Source organism: Aquarana catesbeiana, linkage group LG02 (assembly GCF_042186555.1).
Source record: "Aquarana catesbeiana isolate 2022-GZ linkage group LG02, ASM4218655v1, whole genome shotgun sequence".
Classification (NCBI taxonomy): domain Eukaryota; kingdom Metazoa; phylum Chordata; class Amphibia; order Anura; family Ranidae; genus Aquarana; species Aquarana catesbeiana.
In genome coordinates, this window is record NC_133325.1 from 322,177,737 (window position 1) to 322,199,280 (window position 21,544).

General features: G+C 41.1%; 1 protein-coding gene across 1 annotated transcript in view; it reads right to left on the reverse strand.

Moving 5' to 3' along the window:
* Positions 1–4,540: 4,540 nt before the first annotated feature.
* NMS (neuromedin S) overlaps positions 4,541–21,544 on the reverse strand; it is a 39,346-nt gene continuing 22,342 nt past the window's right edge. Inside the window, exons 5-10 of the mRNA XM_073617935.1 lie at positions 20,798–20,824; positions 20,670–20,717; positions 17,187–17,222; positions 9,124–9,165; positions 7,326–7,377; positions 4,541–5,096 (exon numbers count right to left, since the gene is read on the reverse strand). Coding sequence (XP_073474036.1) covers positions 7,339–7,377; positions 9,124–9,165; positions 17,187–17,222; positions 20,670–20,717; positions 20,798–20,824 — 192 coding nt within the window. The 3' untranslated portion in view covers positions 4,541–5,096; positions 7,326–7,338. The remainder of the gene's footprint in view (positions 5,097–7,325; positions 7,378–9,123; positions 9,166–17,186; positions 17,223–20,669; positions 20,718–20,797; positions 20,825–21,544) is intronic.

The window sequence follows — 21,544 nt, forward strand, 5'->3', positions numbered from 1 at the left end:
CAAAATGTAACACTCCCTGTAATGGTCAGCTGCCATCCTCGGACATTCAAGAGTACCTGGTGTTCTATTTCTGTTTCTATTTTAAATGCAATGAACTTGGAAGAAGCATTCTGGCAGATTCTGGTGCTTTATATTTTTAATAATGATCTCATCTATCCTATCTTTCATCACATAGATGAAACAGCATCTAGAGACATCTATGACATTGCAATGCATTTTCTAACCCTTTCAATGTTTTATATGATGCTGACTGACCTACTCTATAACTTCTAAAGTAAACCTGTCATGAGTGAAACATGGAGGCTGCCATTGTTAGCCTTCTGAAAATGTGAGCTATTGTATTATCTATATATAGAGATAGCAGTTACACTTGTTTATGGAAGATATCATAAAGAATGTCAGAATTCTGCTCATCTAGATTACTGTACTAGATTAGATTACTGTACATCTAGACTACTGTGAAGTTTTTCTCTGATATGGCAAATGTCAGGGTTTTACATCAGTGCAGATTAAGTTCAATAGGCCTCTGTCACAAAGCAAAACACCTGTGTAATTGAGGCTCAGAAGTAAGCAGCCATTTTCTAAGGACCATGTCTCAGCAGTGACATATTTAAATAGCATCCCAGTGCACTAAAGCAGTACACGTGTTTTAAAAGGCAGCAACGCATGACAACTTACCATAGGACATTGCATCAAACATTTTGCCACGTCTGACTTTTGAGACTTTTGCTTACTTCAGAATCCTACTGATTTCAATGGGCTGCCTGAATGAAATGCACATTAACGCCTGACAAATTATGTGCATTAATGCACCTCACACATGGAAATGGGCCCTAATTGTTTTGGCCCATTTTATTAATATGAAGCACAACACATCTAATTAAACAATGTTTAAATACAAACAAATGCAATGTCGGTGGACTTGAAAAGTATCATATATTTAATCAGATTTGAACACGTAGGGCAATGGAGTGTTAAAAAGAATAAATCTAGCTCTGAAATGGTACATATGCACATTCCCTTATGGCATTATGTATGCATAGCACAAATGTTTTTATTAATCTGAGGCCATGAGAAATATATAACAATTACAGTGGTCTAAATTAATATTTAATGCAACAAAATAAAAGGCACATACACATATAAAGGTTATAGCTAGTGATAAGTATATACAAGGAAAGAACAACTTCCCAAAACAGTTTAAATCTGGTCAAAAAACAATATAGCCACATTTTTTTAGCTTTGAAACAACTAGAGAATGGTTAAGAACTGTTGGGTGTTTTTTTGCTGTCGTCTCACCAGGGAGACTTCTTTTCATTTCCTTCTTTTTTGGAATCTCTCCAAAGCAAAGAAACATCCCCTCTTACACCAGAACAGGAGTCCAAACTAGAAGAGTTCCCCCTCACCTCCTGTTCCAGTAACAACTGTATTCTGGATTTCCCATCAGTTTCTGTACCAAAGACAATGGTCAACAAGAGTAACAGAGAAGGTGCATATCCCAAGTGGGGACATAACAGCAAAACAAAAACATAAACAAATAAATAGGTTTTGGCTTTACCTGTGCTTTAACCACTTCAATACCAGGCACTTAGACATCTTCCCGCCCAGACCAATTTTCAGTGCTGTTGCAATTTGAATTACAATTGCGCGGTCATACAACACTGTACCCAAACAAATTTTTTATCATTTTGTTCCCACAAATAGAGCTTTCTTTTGGTGGTATTTGATCACCTCTGCGGGTTTTATTTTTTTGCGCAACAAATAAAAAAAGACCGAAAATTTTGAAAAAAAACACGTTTTTGTTTCTGTTAAAATTTTTTGTAGATAAGTATGTTTTCTTCTTCACTGATGGGCACTGATATGGCTGCACTGACGGGCACTGATGGGCACCGATGAGGTGGCACCAATGAGGTGGCACTGACGGGCACTGATGATGGGCACTGATAGGCAGCACTGATGGGCACTGATAGGTGGCACTGATGGGCACTGATAGGTGGCACTGGTATGCAGCACTGATGGGCACTCATAGGTGGCACTGATGGGCACTCATAGGCGGCACTGATGGGCACTTGTAGGTGGCATTGATTGGTACTTATGGGTGGCACTGATGGGTACTTATGGGTGGCACTGATAGGTGGCACTGATGGGCACTGATAGGTGAGCACTGACAGGTGGCACTGATGACACTGATTGGTGGCACTGAATAAACTGATTGGTGGCATTGCTGGGCAGACCTGAAACATGTTGGTGCCAATCAGTGCCCATTTGTGGGCACTGATTGGGCACATGTGGGTGGCCATGGGGTACATACCTGGCCATCCACATGTTGCCCCTTCCCTGGTGGTCCTAGTGGTGATCCCTGGTGGTCCAGTGTGGTGATCTGAGGGGGGGCTGCGCTGATAAACAATCAGCGCAGACCCCCCTGTCAGGAGAGCCGCAGATCGGCTCTCCTCTACTCGCGTCTGTCAGACGCGAGTGAGGAAAAGCCGATCAACGGCTCTTCCTATTGACATCGTGATCAGCCGTGATTGGACACGGCTTATCACGTGGTAAAGAGCCTCCGCCGGAGGCTCTTTACCAAGATCGGTGGAGTGGTGTGTCAGGCTGACACACCGCTCCACCGATCGCCGTGATGCGCGCCCCTGCGGGCGCGCGGCAGCATGTTATCCTGCTGGACGTCATATGACGCCCAGTCAGGATAACTGAACCACCGCCCAGCCGTCATCTGCTATGGGCCGGGCGGGAAGTGGTTAAAGTATTATTTAAAACAACGAAAAACAAGTGCAAAATTGTATGCAAAATTTTAGATTTTGTCACTTTTGGTAATGTTATCAAAAGCAACAAATGTTTACAACTCGTCATAACATATATATTGTTTTTTAACTTGTCTTTTTTGGTAATGGATACTGTCAGTAGAAAGAAAAAGGCTCATTCAAGGATAACTGGACATTTAATACAGACATCATTTATAGGGCCACCCCCAGCACCTCATACCTCTCCCAAAATCTATGATCCTCCAAAATTACTACCACTTCTCTAAAACTCTCCTGTTCAGATCCTGCGTGTTGTAATTTTCATTGATTCCCATAAGAAAGGCCATTAATCTTTGCAAAATTTTATAGCATGTTCATGGCCATGAATGGAGATTGTGTCACGCAAAAGAAGCAGAGCTCAGATTTGAGCAAATTAGAAAGAAATGTGGTGTCCAGCGGGTCAACCTGCAAAGATCTCAGAAGAGTGGGGACAAGTAGGTGTAAGACTAAGCCCACGTTCACATCGGGCCATTTTGACATATCAAATTGCATTTCAAATCGCCTATTGCCGGCAAGGGCACAGTCCGAATGGGTGCGACGCCGACTTTGCGGGTCCACACCGATTCCCAAAAGTAGTTTCTGCACCACTTTTGGCGACTTCGGGGGAGATTTAAATAGACATCTGTGCAGGAACCTGCACAGATGTCTCTGAAATCACTCCCGAAGTTGGACTGACATGCGGGTTTGAAATTGTGCGAGTTCAGCTGAACACGATTTCATACCCGCAGCAGTGTGAACCTAGGCTCAAAGTGTGGAGGGGCAAGCTGGGGAGGTGGCCCAAGAAAGGATAACTGTAGTCAGGACAGCCATCAGAAAATTTTGGGCACCTTACACAGCTTTAGGCCTGGGCCCCCCCGCCCCCCCCCGGGCTTGTCTATGGGCCATCCTACCGAATCTGCACACCAGTGACCTCACCTGTACTCACTCAGCCCCCCGCTCAATCCTGTATATAGGTCAGCCCCCCCCCACACCTGTATAATTGTCAGCCCCCTCAAACCTTTATATTTGTCAGCCCCCTCACACCTATATATATGTCAGCCCCCCCCACATGCACACCTGTATATATGTCAGCGCCCCCCCCCCCACACACACACCTGTATATATGGCAGCCCTCTCACACACACCTGTATATATGGCAGCGCCCCCCCACACACCTGTATATATGTCACCCCCCCACACACAACTGTATATATGGCAGCGCCCCCCCACACACCTGTATATATAGCAGCGCCCCCCCACACACCTGTATATATGGCAGCCCCCCTCACACACCTGTATATATAGCAGCGCCCCCCCACACACCTGTATATATGTCAGCCCCCCTACGCAGACCTGTATATATGGCAGCGCCCCCCCCCACACACACACCTGTATATATGTCAGCGCCCCCACACACACACCTGTATATATGTCAGCGCCCCCCCACACACCTGTATATATGTCAGCCCCCCACACACACCTGTATATATGGCAGCGCCCCCCGCACACACACCTGTATATATGTCAGCACCCCCCCCCACACACACACCTGTATATATGGCAGCGCCCCCCCACACACACCTGTATATATGTCAGCACCCCCACACACACCTGTATATATGTCAGCACCCCCACACACACCTGTATATATGTCAGCACCCCACACAAACACACCTGTATATATGTCAGCGCCCCCCCCCCACACACACCTGTATATATGGTAGCCCCACATACACAAATCTGTACACACACAAGCCTCTGGCCCCTCCCTGTACACAAACAGCCCCCTTCCCTTACCTTCACAGCCTCTTCATGTAGTTTCCTACCTGGTCCCAGCTCGTTTTCACAAAGCTGACATGTTGCTGAGAAGCATAGTAACAGGCTGATAGATCACTGTCACACGAGGTGTGCACACGCACATAGTAGCCAGAGGTGGAAGTAAAGAGCTTGATGTCTGAGTCAATGACACGAGAACTGCAGAAGCTGTGAAATCGTTTCTGTACTGCACAGCATGGATCCCCTTCACCCGTCCTGCCTTCTCCTGGCCCGGGCGGGCCCCTTACAGTTGTAACGGCTGTACCCCCCTGACTGAAGTAAAAGTACAGGTAACCTTTAGATTATTGTAGAAAGTTCAAATTATTGGGGATAGTAAAAAAATATTGTATCTCTGACAGAACTTTGGTGCAAGACTACCAACATATACCAATATCCATTTTTTTATTGTTATTTTTTATTATTATTAATATTATACAAAAGGATCCTCGATAAAGCCTTGTTCCCCTTGGACAATATCTTCAGTGAATTCTGTAAAACAAACATAAAAACAAAAAATCAGTTAAAGCAAACCCTTTTCTGATGAGTGCGTGATTATATGTAGAAGACAGCGAAATAAAAAGAAACAGTTCTAGAGGGGCATTTGATGGAAAATGAGGATCTCAGCATTCTTGAAAGGCTATTTCTTTTTTAAACCCCTGCATAGATTGTGCTGCATAGAACACTCTGTCACCACTCAACAATCCCAGTCACTTCTCTCCCCCTTGTCCTGCTGAGTTGACCAGTCACAGCCACACCAGGTGACATATCATGCCGAAAGCTCAAACCAGTCCCACCAGCTACCCCAACCAAGAGAGGACATATGGGTTGTCAGCAACAGTTCAGACCCCCCCACCCTCACCACTTTACTCCCCTCTCTGTTTATATTTATGTCCAGGTCAGCCTCGTACACCAAGTGTCTTGAATATTAAAGCTTTTTTTTACAACATAGATGGCCAAAGGCAGCAAGCTTTAAACGGCAGTCAGCTGTCAATTTAGATGAGTGTGAGGTGCTTCTGAGTTCCTTCTGACCTGCTTTGATCTCCTTCTGAGCTGCTTTTGACTTCTTTTTGACTTACATAGGGAAAAAATGTTCTGTTTGTAAACAGGTTCTCACTGCCCAACCTATTCTGCCTACTTCAAACACTAGCAAAATGAAAGAGTCCAGAATAATTTTAAGTGTTGATAAAATAATCATATAAAAACAGCCAATGTGTTTCAGGGGAAACACCACTTCCCCTTCATCATCACTGAACACAGGATAAAAGGTGGATGGACTAAGAGAAAACAGTGACTTCACGAATTTATGTTAGAATCACAGGGGGCAACAACTTGACAGTGATTGTTGAGCAGCAATGGAGCTCCACTGCTGTCAAGTTTTTACTCAATGCGGACAGTTCAATACCGATTCCAATATAGATCTGTAAAGTCATTGCTTTCTCTGGGCCCATCCAAGTTTATCCTATTTTGAGCCCTGTTGTAGGGGGAGTGGTGTTGCCCCCGAAAAACTTTGGCTGTTTTAGATGACCTTTTAAACAATTAAAATTATCTTGGACTCCAGGTTTGGTCAGACATTCGTTTATGTATTTCTATGGTTTGAGCTACTATTAAGAAGCCGTACCCTAGGTTCACATCTATATGTTTCAGCAGGTGTTTTGTGGGTGCCTGCATTTCCCGCAAAAAAAGGTGCATGCCCCTTTTTCAAAATGCAACCTGCAGGGAAATCACATAGTCGTTTTGACCATGTGATTTCCCTGCGGTTTCCGCACACGCACTGAGATTTCACATGGGTGGGGGTGCCATTCAGAATGAATGGCAGCCCTGTGCGTTTTCTAACAGTAGCGCATTTTCACTGTGGGTGGTTGCGGGTATCGCTGCGATTCCCGCAGCCACAGGCATTGGTATGAACCTATCCTCACTGTGCAGCAGTTGCCTCATCAGAGCTATTGAGCTTGCTTGAAGTATTACATTAAACAAATTTTTTTTTTTACCCCAAACCATTATAGATTGCCTAATTTTGTTTTTGTTTTGGTAAATCGCTGTACTTTAAAATATCAACTCCAAGTATTTGTGATGGTTAAGCTGCCTGTGCTCTACATACTATATCCAAGGACTAGTTTTAGGGTTAAACATTTTTAAAACTTTTTATATATTTTACATACACTTTATATATTTTATATTTGTTTTCATATATTTTTTTAATGTGGCAAACATGCTGTTCACTTTCCATAGCCTAGTGAATGGGGTGAAGCTCTACTGCCCTCATTATCCAAACATGTGCAAGCAAAAATACTGTTTTTTTTTTTTTTTTTTTACTTTTCCTTGCATGTGATTGAGTTTTCTTTGCAAAGTGAATTTTTACTACATTCATTAAGCTAAGCAAAAATTTTCATGTAAAGCGAACAGCCTTTTTTCCTTTAGTAAATAAACCCTATCTATTTTTAATATTATTATACAGAATTTATATAGTGCCAACAGTTTGCGCAGCGCCTATGTATTCAGTATTATTTTGTAGAATAATCAGCACCCAAATTTAAAATAATTCCTGTAAATATTCCTAAGTTAGAGGAAATCAACAACTCTCCAATACACAGTTAAAAGTCTGAAAACGTTAGATAACAATAACAATACACGATCGATGAATACAAACTGTTATTGAGGTAAAAATTGTTCTTCAGAAAGTAATATTACACACATTAACACCATCATGCATATGTATACCTTTATAAATATGCTAGTGTTCATCTATGGAAACCTTTCTTCCATTTCTAGGCTGTTAGAATAAAGCAAAGTGGATGTAATTAGTAACTGGTATATCATATTTAAAAATGGTAAATCATTGTGCATATCAGCAAAAAAAATACCCTAGATTTATTATTTCATTTTATATATGGCTATTTTGCATATTGACAGGTCGTGTCAAGAGCACTGATGATGTGCACAGTGCAGTTACCTTATAGCAGCTAATTAGATTTTCCCAGAGCTTTTTTTCAGGGGGAACTTGGTGGAACTCAGTTCCACCACCTCTGGCTCAGACCCTTGTGGGGGGGGGGGGGGCTGCTCACCACAGTCACTTGTAAACACAGAAGTCTGATTTCTGTGTTTACAAGTGACAGCTCTGCACTCTGTGTGTAACCCCCCCCCCCCCCTGAACTCTGCACCCTGTATGTAATGCAATCCTGGTATTTAATGCCCCTTTAAGACCCTGCTACTATTCATAAAATTTGACTGACCACACCCACTATTTAATGTGATTTGGAGGGTGTATGTGGGGGGAGGGGTTTTGGGGGGTCGTGGTTGAGTTCCAGCACCCATTGTTTGAGAAAAAAAGCCCTGGATTTTCCCATACTATAGTTTGACAAATCAAAGATAAATCCTGTAATAGGATTTACTGAATTATGTACAGTGATCAATCAGGTTTTTTGCAAACTAAAGAAATGTAATGCTCTAGTGGCAAAGTGAGTATGAATACAATGTAATATAGCAAGTAGTGACAGTTTATAATGATTTGGGTTTAATGACACTTTAAAATAGCCAGGCAGCTAGCATTTTCAGGTCAACAGCGGCAAACTATATATTGTATACATTTTTCATTACAGGTTTCCTTTAAGCTCTATTGTGGCAGCATGCTTAAATTATATCTAATCCTAAGAACAAAATGTAATATATTGCAGCCTACCAGTCCTTAAATATAGTAACTGTATACATTTTCTATTTTCAAGCTAAGCACATTTTCTACAAGTACAGGAAATACGCTTTGATCCAGCCAGAAATCTTGTATTCTTACTGTGTCATGTCCTGGGTACTGAACTGAAATCTCATACAAGGTTATAGCTTTCCTAGCTATCTTTTGTGAACTACAACTACGCCCGCATATGTAATAGAGATGAGGAGAGAAGAGGTGTCTGTAGTCCAATTCAGTGACACCAGTGCTCCTCCATAAATAAAGTAAAGTGGGTAAACAGTGCTTCTCTCTCCCTCAGGACAGGAAATGTGGTAATGGCAGAGTCACCAGGCATAAAAAAAAATCGTAAGAAAAGGAAAATAATGCATATTGAACTGGAAATAATGGGCTCTAAACTGGGTCAGAACCCATTTGCCCTAACACACAGGAAGCTGTCACATGATTGCATCACCACTGGAAATTCCCCACCGCACAGCTGCACTTAACAAAGGGGTGGATGAGATTATTATGACATCATTGTCCTAATATGGCCACATGGCTGTACTAGAACGATGTTGTTGTCCTGATATGGCCATATTAGGTCTATGATATCACAAGCATCCTCACCTTTTTGTAAATGTACGTTCAGCTAAGGGGCAAGAAATCTCCTGCCCACAGCTCACTGGCCTAGCAATACAGCTAACCTTCAGGTTTGGACCAAAACCAAGCTCATATCTTCGGGACCCTAATCATAGTAACAGAGACGTTTTTGACTATTTCCAAACTCTGCAACCCCTTGTAGCATAAAAAAGATCAAGACATGCACTGAAGACTAAAAAGAGATACAAAACATACCCTGAAAAGGAAAAATGGCCTTCCCACTGTACCAGAGCTATCCTGTAAAATATAACACATCCAGCATTAAAAAACGTTGGGAGATACACTCATGATGTTTGATTATAATTAGACATGGAACTGCTGCCTAAATGAAATTAAAACTTTTTTTTTAAATTAAAATAAGAAAAGTATTATGCGTGCTCTGTGCAATGATTTTGCACAGAGCAGCCCTTATCCTCCTCTTCTGGGATCCCCCACCAGATCTCCAATCTCCTTCTCTTCGGTGGGTGCCCCCAATAGAAAGCTGCTTTCTATGGGGGCACTCATGCAGGCTCACTTCCAAGGTATCCTTTCTGCATCCATTGACACAGACCGGACAGCTCAGTCCCACCCCCTGTTCCCTCATCACAGCATTTGATTGACAGCAGCGGAAGCCAATGGCTCCCGCTTCTATCAATCAGTCCTGTGAAGAGGGAGACAGTGGCAAGAACCGCAGCTCTTGTGCACATCGATGAATAGGGATGGGGCTCAGGTAAGTGTAAGGCCTCTTGCACACTGGATGTTTTTACAGCTGCTCCTAGGGGCATCTGCCCTTTATTTTCCCTGTCTCTAAATGCCCCTTCATGTTAGCCTATGTTTCCATGCACACATAGGCTTTTAGCAGCATTTAGTGGCAGGAGCTTTTAGAGGCTTTTAGAGGCAAGGAAAAAAAAACACTGCCAGTGCATTTTAAAAGTCAGCATGTTAAGCAACATTATGGTTTCGTATAAAATGAATGAAAGTGTGATAATTGTTGGCCCCTAGAATTGTACACTGCTATACAGACTTAAAAAAAAATTTAAAAAATGATAACCTCCAGTCGATTCTGTACAAATTTTCTGGGCCTATAAGACCATACTGTGTATATATATATATATATATATATATATATATATATATATATATATATATATATATATATATATGCACTTTTGTGTTTGCCCCCTATTTATCATGCGCTGAACTGAAAGATCTATGACTTTTTCTATGTACACAAAAGGCCTATTTCTCTCAAATATTGTTCACACATCTGTCTAAATCTGTGTTAGTGAGCATTTCTCCTTTGCCGGAATAATCCATCCACCTCACAGGTGTGGCATATCAAGATGCTGAGTAGACAGCATGATTATTGCACAGGTATGCCTTAGGCTGGCCACAATAAAAGGCCACTCTAAAATGTGCAGTTTTATCACACAGCACAATGTCACAGATGTTATAAGTTTTGAGGGAGGGTGCAATTGGCATGCTGACTGCAGGAATGTCCACCAGAGCTGTTGCCCTTGAATTGAATGTTAATTTCTCTACCATAAGCCGTCTCCAAGGCGTTTCAGAGAATTTGGCAGTACATCCAACCGGCCTCACAACCGCAGACCACGTGTAACCACACCAGCCCAGAACCTCCACATCCAGTATCTTCATCCCCAAGATCGTCTGAGACCAGCCACCCGGACAGCTGCTCCAACAATCAGTTTGCATAACCAAAGAATTTCTGCACAAACTGTCAGAAACCGTCTCAGGGAAGCTCATCTGCATGCTCGTCTTCCTGATCGGGGTCTCGACCTGCCTGCAGTTCGTCGTCGTAACCCACTTGAGTGGGCAAATGCTCACATTCAATGGCATCTGGCACTTTGGAGAGGTGCTCTCTTCATGAATCAATCCCAGTTTTCACTGTACAGGGCAGATGGTAGACAGCGTGTATGGCATCGTGTGGGTGAGCGGTTTGCTGTTGTCAACGTTGTGGATCGAGTGGCCCATGGTGGCGGTGGGGTTATGAAATGGGCAGGCGTATGCTATGGACAACAAACACAGGTGCATTTTTCTTCTATGGCATTTTAAATGCACAGAGATACCGTGACAAGATCCTTAGGCCCATTGTTGTGCCATTCATCCACGACCATCACCTCATGTTGCAGCATGTTGCAAGGATCTGTACACATTTCCTGGAAGCTGAAAACATCCCAGTTTTTGCAAGGCCAGCATACTCACCGGACACGTCACCCATTGAGCATGTTTGGGATGCTCTGGATCGGCGTATACGTCAGCATGTTCCAGTTCCTGCCAATGTTCAGCAACTTCGCACAGCCATTGAAAAGGAATAAACCAACATTTCACAGGCCACAACAAACAGCCTGATCAACTCTATGCGAAGGAGATGGGCTGCACTGCATGAGGCACATGGTGGTCACACCAGATACTGACTGGTTTTTGAACCCCCCAGACCCCGCCAATACAGTAAAACTGCACATTTTAGAGTGGGCACACCTGTGCAATAGTCATGCTGTCTAATCAGCATCTTGATATGCTACACCTGTGAGGTGGATGGATTATCTCGGCAAAGGAGAAGTAACTAACAGATTTGTGAATAATATTTGAGAGAAATAGGCCTTTTCTGTACATAGAAAAAGTCGCAAATCTTTCAGTTCATCTCATGATAAAAAGGTTAAACACAAAAGTGTTGCGTTTAGAATTTTGCTCTATATATATATATATATATATATATATATATATATATATATGCTACAGACATATCAGAGACCCAGAAAGATATATCCAAAATAATGGACATTGTCTTTGCATTCAATACTATAACAAGTATAAATGTGCAGATAACCTAGAGTTATTGTGTATCTTTCCAGTTTAATAGAATTAAATAGGGGTTTGCCAGGGCTGCAGTCACATGATCCTGCAGCACATTAGGGAAAAGAACACTTATTAAACTGGAAATGAAAGTTACCATTAGGGACGTTAATCATTAATTAATCATTATCCAAAATCATGGGCCAAAGTTTCACACCCATAAATATGGATAAAGATACTTTTTTATCCTTAACAGGAATGTCAGACTTTAATGGTACCACACACTTTCTGGTTTCTCAGAGCACTATCTGATGGCCAGCTGACCCCCTAAGAGCAGCACGGTGGACCTAGTTGCAGCTATAATCTGTCAGTATTACTGGTGATTCCTGGACAACTTAATCAAGAGATATTGGGTGCATTAGTTTGCACTTGCTGATAGAGTGAATATGGTATACACGTATGACCAACTGACCAACATAAGAAACTGAGAGTCGGTAAGACTTAATTTTTTTAGGGGTTATAGTTAGAATAGGTCCTATATCTGGAGGACTAACCCCACCTAGTTGGCACTCTTGCACCTGCTGTTGTTGTGGGGTCCTGGGTTCCATCTGTTGCATCTTTGGTTAATGGGCAGTGCTATACCATGTAATACTTATGTGGCTCTTCTGATGAAACAGGCTTCACCTCACCTGCAAAACATGTTTGAGTGAGTTGTTCGCACTCCACTGAACTACCTGCACCTTTTATACAAAGCCTGTTACACATGACCTTTTCTGTGTAAAAAGATTAAAAAGATGTATGATATAGGATAACATATGTAAACATATACTGTATATATGGTTAGTCAGTGGTAAGACTTGGCCCTTGCAGGGGTTTACCATAGTTTTTTTATTTTTATTTAAAATTATTGTTATGTATCCAAACTGACAATATGCTATATATCTTTGTATCAGGATTTTAAATATAATTTAAATAACTGTAATACTTATTTTTATTTAAATTACACTTGTGGAGGTACGATTAAAGCCTGACATTCCTGTAGAGAAAATACATTTTCTTGAACTATTAAGAGTGAACAAACCAATTTGGCAGAGGCTCTCTAAATGCTCATTACAGGAATAGAACACAGCTTCTATGAAAGCCTATAGGTTTTTCAATTGAAAATTACTGAGGTTAAATCTATGTGCTCCGCATTTGTACAATTTACTACAGTAATTCAATAATCAGAAAGGAAAGTACAAACTACTTTTTCTACATTGATTTAATCTTCAGAGAGGACCTAAAATATACTCTTTCCACTCTTTAAAATGTATTAAAGGGAAGGGGAGGGAGTGGGTAGAAACTAAAGGTGAAAGGACCAAAGGAAGGCACAATGGGGAAATGGCTCAGTCAAGTGCAACGTTATTCACATACAAGTTGACCAAATTGTGTCAAATTTTTGGGGGCAATTGCAGCTTTCATGTTAATTTGTAAAGGGGCAAAACATTGTTGATGGCAGGATGGAAGGAAGGTACAGTAGGAGATAAAGGAGACTTCCACTGTATAAGAATTTTCTTACCAGCATAAAAGGTAGTGTAAAAGACAAGCAATTTTACATAGCAGCTCTATGTAAGTATACTATGTAAAGTTCTGCACTATCCAGGACACGAGAAGCAATACCTTAGGATTCCATCTTAGGGCTAGATTACAGGTAACATTAAAAATATAATTAGGCTATGACAGAACACCACTATCACACCTCTCCACTTTTGACCGAATATGGACTGGGATGCCATGATTAACAGATTGCATATGGATGGATCAATACAGAGTTTGCCTTGAAACACTGGATGAGTCACAGGACTTGATAAGTATATATACTTTCTTTTTGATCTAAGAATCAAGGTTGTTTTTTTTTGTGAGAACTCATAAGAGTTTGGGCACACAAACCACAATCTAGAGAACCCATTGGAAGGACTACGCTATTTCTATGTAACAGTGTGAAGAGGGTGGCTAAGACTGTATTGTACATTTCAGAGTAGAACCATACAGGCATGAACTGTGCAGCTACAGCATAGCCAGTTGGTTCACAGTATTTCACAGCCCTAAAGGCCCCCCCTCCAGACCACTGTAACGGTGCATTTCTGACTTCAACATCAATATCTACAGTAGAGTCAATACAACCTTGGAAAACATCAACATTAAGTCCCAAATAATGATGTAGGTTTTTCTACTTCTCAGTATGGCAAACTCATGATTTACAACCACATGAATGTGTAGATCCAATCCAGCAGCTCAAGCATCCCATATCCAGTGGATCCCTCAGGATCATTATGATACTTTGATTTAAAGTTACTCTATGTTTGGACAGCTATTTATTCTATATCCAAACAATCTAGGTCACTAATTCATATTTAGATGGTGAGAGAGATGGATTTTTAGATTGGTGTGAGTGTGATTGGGAGATGTGGTACCATTTTAGGTTTATGGCTAATGGTTTTGTAAATTAATAAACAATTTTCTATTTTTGAATCAGCAAGTTGAGAACCATTTTTTGCAATATTGGTTTGAGGGTGGTTTGAGCATAAATTTGGCTTTGAATCTTTAGTGTTCGCTATGTAGTTTAATGATTGCTCCCACCTCTATACAATATATATATATATATATATATATATATATATATATATATATATACAGTATCTCACAAAAGTACACCCCTCACATTTTTGTAAATATTTTATTATATCTTTTCATGTGGCAACACTGAAGAAATTACACTTTGGTACAATGTAAAGTAGTGAGTGTACAGCTTGTATAACAGTGTAAATTTGCTGTCCCCTCGAAATAACTTAAAACACAGCCATTAATGTTTAAACCACTGGCAACAAAAGTGAGTACACCCCTAAGTGAAAATGTCCAAATTGGGCCCAAAGTGTCAATATTTTGTGTGGCCACCATTTTTTTCCAGCACTGCCTTAACCCACTTGGGCATGGAGTTCACCAGAGCTTCACAGGTTGCCACTGGAGTCCTCTTCCACTCCTCTATGACAACATCCACAAAAATGGTGGATGTTGGAGACCTTGCGCTCCTCCACCTTCCATTTGAGGATGCCCCACAGATGCTCAATAGGGTTTAGGTCTGGAGACATGCTTGGCCAATCCATCACCTTTACCCTCAGATTCTTTACCAAGACAGTGGTCGTCTTGGAGGTGTGTTTGGGGTCGTTATCATGTTGGAATAGGGGTGAGGGGATCATGCTCTGCTTCAGTATGTCACAGTACATGTTGGCATTCATGGTTCCCTCAATGAACTGTAGTTCCCCAGTGCCGGCAGCACTCATGCAGACCCAGACCATGACACTCCCACCACCATGCTTGAATGTAGGCAAGACACACTTGTCTTTGTACTTCTCACCTGGTTGCCACCACACACGCTTGACAACATATAAACCAAATAAGTTTATCTTGGTCTCATCAGACCACAGGACATGGTTCCAGTAATCCATGTCCTTAGTCTGCTTGTCTTCAGCAAACTGTTTGCAGGCTTTCGTGTGCATCATCTTTAGAAAAGTCTTCCTTCTGGGACAACAGCCATGCAGACCAATTTGATGCAGTGTGCGGCGTATGGTCTAAAGGACTGACAGGCTGACCCCTCACCCATTCAACCCCTGCAGCAATGCTGGCAGCACTCATACATCTATTTCCCAAAGACAACCTCTGGATATGACGCTGAGCACGTGCACTCAACTTCTTTGGTCGACCATGGCGAGGCCTGTTCTGAGCTGAACCTGTCCTAATAAACCGCTGTATGGTCTTGCTGCAGATCAGTTTCGGGGTATTGGCAATATACTTACAGCCTAGGCCATCTTTATGTAGAGCAACAATTCTTTTTTTCAGATCCTCAGAGAGTTCTTTGCCATGAGGTGCCATGTTGAACTTCCAGTGACCAGTATGAGAGAGTGAGAGCGAGAACACCAAAGACACCTGCTCCCCATTCACACCTGAGACCTTGTAACACTAACGAGTCACATGACACCGGGGAGGGAAAATGGCTAATTGGGCCCAATTTGGAAATTTTTACTTAGGGATGTACTCCCTTTTGTTGCCAGTGATTTAGACATTAATGGTTGTGTGTTGAGTTATTTTAAGGAAGCAGCAAATTTACACTGTTATACAAGTTGTACACTTGCTACTTTACATTGTAGCAAAGTGTAATTTCTTTAGTGTTGTCAAATGAAAAGATATAATAAAATGTTTACAAAAATGTGAGGGGTGTACTCATTTTTGTGAAATACTGTGTGTGTATATATATATATATATATATACATATTCAAATTTGTCTAATAGGAAAACTCACAAGTAGCCTCTCGAGGGACCATCTCTCTGTTGTAACATAACGTTAATAACATTAATTATGGCTTTTAAAATGGGACAAATCTTAAGGAAGGTCCAAACCACATGAAAAAATGTGCCTTCAGTGAGCTGACATCTAGTACATAAGGGACAAACTGCAGGGTAGATGGCAGCTAGGTGGTGAGGGGTAAAGTACGCTCTATAGAGGAATTTAATTTGTATAAATCTGTCTTTGGCAAGAACCATATTAGTAGTGTAATGGTGCATACAATCATTCTGGCCATCTTTTGACAAATCCAGCAGATCATCCTGTCACTTCTAAATCTGGTCAGTTGCACCGAATGTGCGGAGCAGAGTCTGTGATAAATAGAGGACAAGGGTTTACCTATCGCTCTTGAGGTGAGTAACCTCTGCAGAGGGTTGGATTCCAGGGGAGATGTGGGCAGGAAACTGTGATTGCACTGCATGTAAGTTGCAGATATTTAAACAACATCCAATTGGGGAGATTATATTCCATTTTAGACTCAACAAAATTAGTCAATCTGCTCTTGGACATATTGTGTTTCAATGCTATGAAACCTCAGGTAGCCCAAATTTGTGGATCAGGCAGAGCCCACAAATGGGGAAGAGTAGGATCAGCCCATAAAGGCATCAGCAGACTATTCTTACAAAAGACTTCACAGATTACTGGGTCCACAGACCCAAAAGGTTAAGATTTTAAAATATTGAAAATTACTTTTGAAGCTACAGTAACATGTTAAAGGTTATATGAGATTTTAGTGATTTGATTAAAATATACTTTAAACTCTTCATGCCAGCTGAACGCATATATGTGACCTCCCAGCTTGTGGTCCTTAACGCTAAGTGGGCGTATATATGTGTACCTGAATGTTTGCGCCCTGCACGTTCCGGGCGGCTAATGGAAAGCTCCCAATCTCTACTTGTGATTGGGAGCTTTCCGATCATGTGACCACTATGACAGCCAATCACGGTTGTCACATGATCAGAAACCTGGCATCAGAAACCTCTTAAAGGATCAGGAGGCGCCGGCGTTAAGGGGTTAGCTTCCAGTGCACTTTATGGCATTATATTTTCTATTAATGGAAACATCAGGATTAACCATATAAGCATACCTTTTTTGTATATTCTTCTGTAGTAATATGCGATTCCTATAAAGAGAGACCATGAAAATAATTGGATTTATTACTTAATATAAATGCATGTCAGAAACAATACCAGGGATACTTCCAAAGTTGTTTATTATACCCATGTCAAGGTCCCAAATTTCAAAGATGGTTCTGGCAGGACTTTTGTTTACTCTACCTTTTGACTGTATCCTGCTCAGATTTAGCGCTAAATAATAGTGTAATGGCATTATTTACTATTATTAGCTATTTTAAGCCTTCATATTGTGAATCTTTATTATAGTGTTAAGCAATGCCTGGTTTGCCTACTGTATGAACTTGAGGTTTGCGTACATACAGTATCTCCCACACAAGTGAGTACACCCCTCACATTTTTGTAAATATTTTGTTATATCTTTTCATGTGACAACACTGAAGAAATGACACTTTTCTACAATGTAAAGTAGTGAGTGTACAGCTTGTATAACAGTGTAAATGTGCTGTCCCCTCAAAATAACTCAACACACAGCCATTAATGTCTAAACCGCTGGCAACAAAAGTGAGTACACCCCTAAGTGAAAATGTGCAAATTGGGCCCAATTAGGCATTTTCCCTCCCAGGTATCATGTGACTCATTAGTGTTACAAGGTCTCAGGTGTGAATAGGGAGCAGGTGTGTTAAATTTGGTGTTATCGCTCTCACTCTCTCATACTGGTCACTGGAAGTTCAACATGGCGCCTCATGGCAAAGAACTCTCTGAGGATCTGAAAAAAAAATTGTTGCTCTACATAAAGATGGCCTGGGCTATAAGAAGATTGCCAAGACCCTGAAACTGAGTTGCAGCACAATGGCCAAGACCATACAGCGCTTTATTAGGACAGGTTCGACTCAGAACAGGCCTTGCCATGGTCGACCAAAGAAGTTGAGTGCACGTGCTCAACGTCATATCCACAGGTTGTCTTTGGGAAATAGATGTATGAGTGTTGCCAGCATTGCTGCAGAGGTTGAAGGGGTGGGGGGGTCAGCCTGTCGATGCACAGACCATACGCCGCACACTGCATCAAATTGGTCTGCATGACTGTCACCCCGGAACCAATCCTCTTCTAAAGATTATGCACAAGAAAGTCCACAAACAGTTTGCTGAAGACAAGCAGACTAAGGACATGGATTACTAAAACCATGTCCTGTGGTGTGATGAGACCAAGATAAACTTATTTGGTTCAAATGGTGTCAAGCGTGTGTGGCGGCAACCAGGTGAGGAGTACAAAGACAAGTGTGTCTTGCCTACAGTCAAGCATGGTGGTGGGAGTGTCATGGTCTGGGGCTGCATGAGTGCTGCCGGCACTGGGGAGCTACAGTTCATTGAGGGAACCATGAATGCCAACATATACTGTGACATACTGAAGCAGAGCATGATCCCCTCTCTTCTGAGACTGGGCCGCAGGGCAGTATTCCAACATGATAATGACCCCAAACACACCACCAAGATGACCACTGCCTTGCTAAAGAAGCTGAGGGTAAAGGTGATGGACTGGCCAAGCATGTCTACAGATCTAAACCCTATTGAGCATCTGTGGGGCATCCTCAAATGGAAGGTGGAGGAACGCAAGGTCTCTAACATCTACCAGCTCCATTATGTCGTCATGGAGGAGTGGAAGAGGACTCTAGTGGCAACCTGTGAAGCTCTGGTTAACTCCATGCCCAAGAGGGTTAAGGCAGTGCTGGAAAATAATGGTGGCGACACAAAGTATTGACACTTTGGGCCCAAATTGGACATTTTCACTTAGGGGTGTACTCACTTTTGTTGCCAGCGGTTTAGACATTAATGGCTGTGTGTTGAGTTATTTTGAGGGGACAGCAAATTTACACTGTTATACAAGCTGTACACACACTACTTTACATTGTAGCCAAGTGTCACTTCAGAATTGTCACATGAAAAGATATGATAAAATATTTACAAAAATGTGAGGGGTGTATTCATTTGTGTGAGATACCGTATCTTTTAGGATAAGAAGCAAGTCAAATAAAACTTGTTTTCAAGGGAAATGGGTTGCACATGAGATCCATTTATGATGCTTCTCACCTAATTATGACTTTCTTCTAACTTGTTTTTTTTTTTTTTTTTTTTTTGCATCCACATAGATTTGTATTGTGAAAAATGCAATTCAGTAGCATTAGCATAAGGTATGCCAGAAATATGCACATAAACACAACTTTGCATTTAATGAATATATGTACTTTCTTTCATTAAAATGTGTTTGCCTCATATGTATATATGACATACACAAAGTTTGAATAAAGCAAACAATCTTAACAAAAAACTCACTCCTTTTCATGCAAAAAGTAACGGCCACTCATTACAAAAATTGAAGACAATCATCTTGTGCAAATTAAGCAAAACAATTTTAATGCTGCTTAAATCTACTACTACTACTGCTGCTACTACTAGAAAATGAGAATTAGCACTTGCTATTATGGAGTGGCACAAGATGGTGTTTGTGCAGAGAATAATAATACAAATTTGAATGGTAAACATGGGCCAACAACAAGTCAAGTGGCACTTAGCAATTGGTGCTTTAAGCAGTGGCGGTGCATTTTATTTCATTTCTTTCAGTTGGAAACCATTGATTGGGACAAGAGGGAGGGTTGTTAAGTGAATGAATTTTTTTTTTTTTTTTATTTGACCCTCATGGACCCTCTGAAACCAATCCATGGACCCCAAGTTAAGAACTCCTGCATAGGTTTAGACAGTGCCCCTTCCCTCTTACTGTATAGTTGACTTTTGTTTTCACTAAAAATCACATCAACATGCAGCTGACATAAGCAAAGAATAGGTTTAAGTAAAGAATATTGCTGTTACATACTTTTAATGTAATTCCACTTCCTTATCTTTTTTGGACACTGGTGACGTAGCCAAGATCTTACAGATGCCCCTTGGAAAGGCTATTTCACCAGCAACTTCCAGGGAGATCTCATTCCTAAACTGTGAGATCTTACAAGATCTCAGGAAAAAAAGGCTTGTTTTTCAGCAAATGAGTGTAGTGTCATATAACACATATCTGAGATGAGGTGCAAGACGTCATGCCATACAACATTACACTGCAACTCTGTCACTCATCTGTCACAAGATGGGGGAACATTTTTTTTTTTAGGTAGAGTCTAAGGTGTTATGTTGCATGCATGAAATAACTCGCAAATGTCATTGGTTGGCCGGCAGAGAAGAAGGCAGAAGAAGTCAACCACAGGTAAGGTCTACAAGGCTGGTGGCTTGGCTTTGGAAGAGGAGAAGAGAAGAGGCACATTTGCATCTGACAATGTGGAGGCTTATTTTGCAACAACTAGTTGAGTAAAAGTGGCAATTTAAAAGGAGGGGGTGGGGGTCTGCTTTAATAAAAAACACTGTAATTTTAGCTTTGGCTTCCAATGTAAAATGTATCATTTAGTTGCTATTTAAACTTTCACAACTGACAGTGAACATTAGTTTGTACTCACCCCAGTTTTTAGCGCAGGGTCTTGTGCTCTGGAGTACTGAAATAGAAACTATGAATAACAACAGTATAGTTATATTCCTAAAGCATACACCATGCTTATATAATGCATGTGTTATTTTTGTGACTTACTCTTTTATATATCTCTTGATCATTCCCCTAGAAAACATAAAAAAAACCCTCATGTTTTTGTTTTAAACAGAGCTGAATAAATATCCATGCTACAGTAAATAAAAAAAGTGACACCCTGGTATAACCTTGGTATTCAGATGAAAGAAGACATTCTGCTGGGTGCATTGTGTATCATTAATATTATGTACAGTCAATGTACATCAACTTGAATGGGGCATTGCTGGTTCAGTGGTTTTAATCTCCTACGGATAGGAAGGGCACTGCATTAGCTGTTCAAAGTACTAGCCCTTCTTACTCAAATCCAGTGTTGGTGTTTTGTCCCCAATAGATCACATTCATTGCATTATACACAATAAGAATCTTATCACAGGAAAGGAAATATTTGGAAAGAGATATATGGAGGCTACTTTTGAAAGCGCTAGTTGCCTGGCTGTCCTGCTTATGCTTTGGCTTCTGAAAACAAGTAAGGGGATCAAAAGTTATACTGTCAATCATGCTTGTTCAGGGTCAGTTTCGGAGAAATACTGAGTTCAGCTACTGTCAGGCAACCATCATATTCAGCACACATGTTTAGTTCATGACAGATGCACTTGAAATAAGCTAGCAGGAGGTCATTGCAACACTAAATTATTGCACAAAAGTTTATAAATTTAAAAAGCAAAATGTGCTTCGTAAAAATGTGCTTTGCTAAAAAAAAAAAAGCATAAATGCATAAGATATATGGGAGATTAACTACCCTTAAAGTGG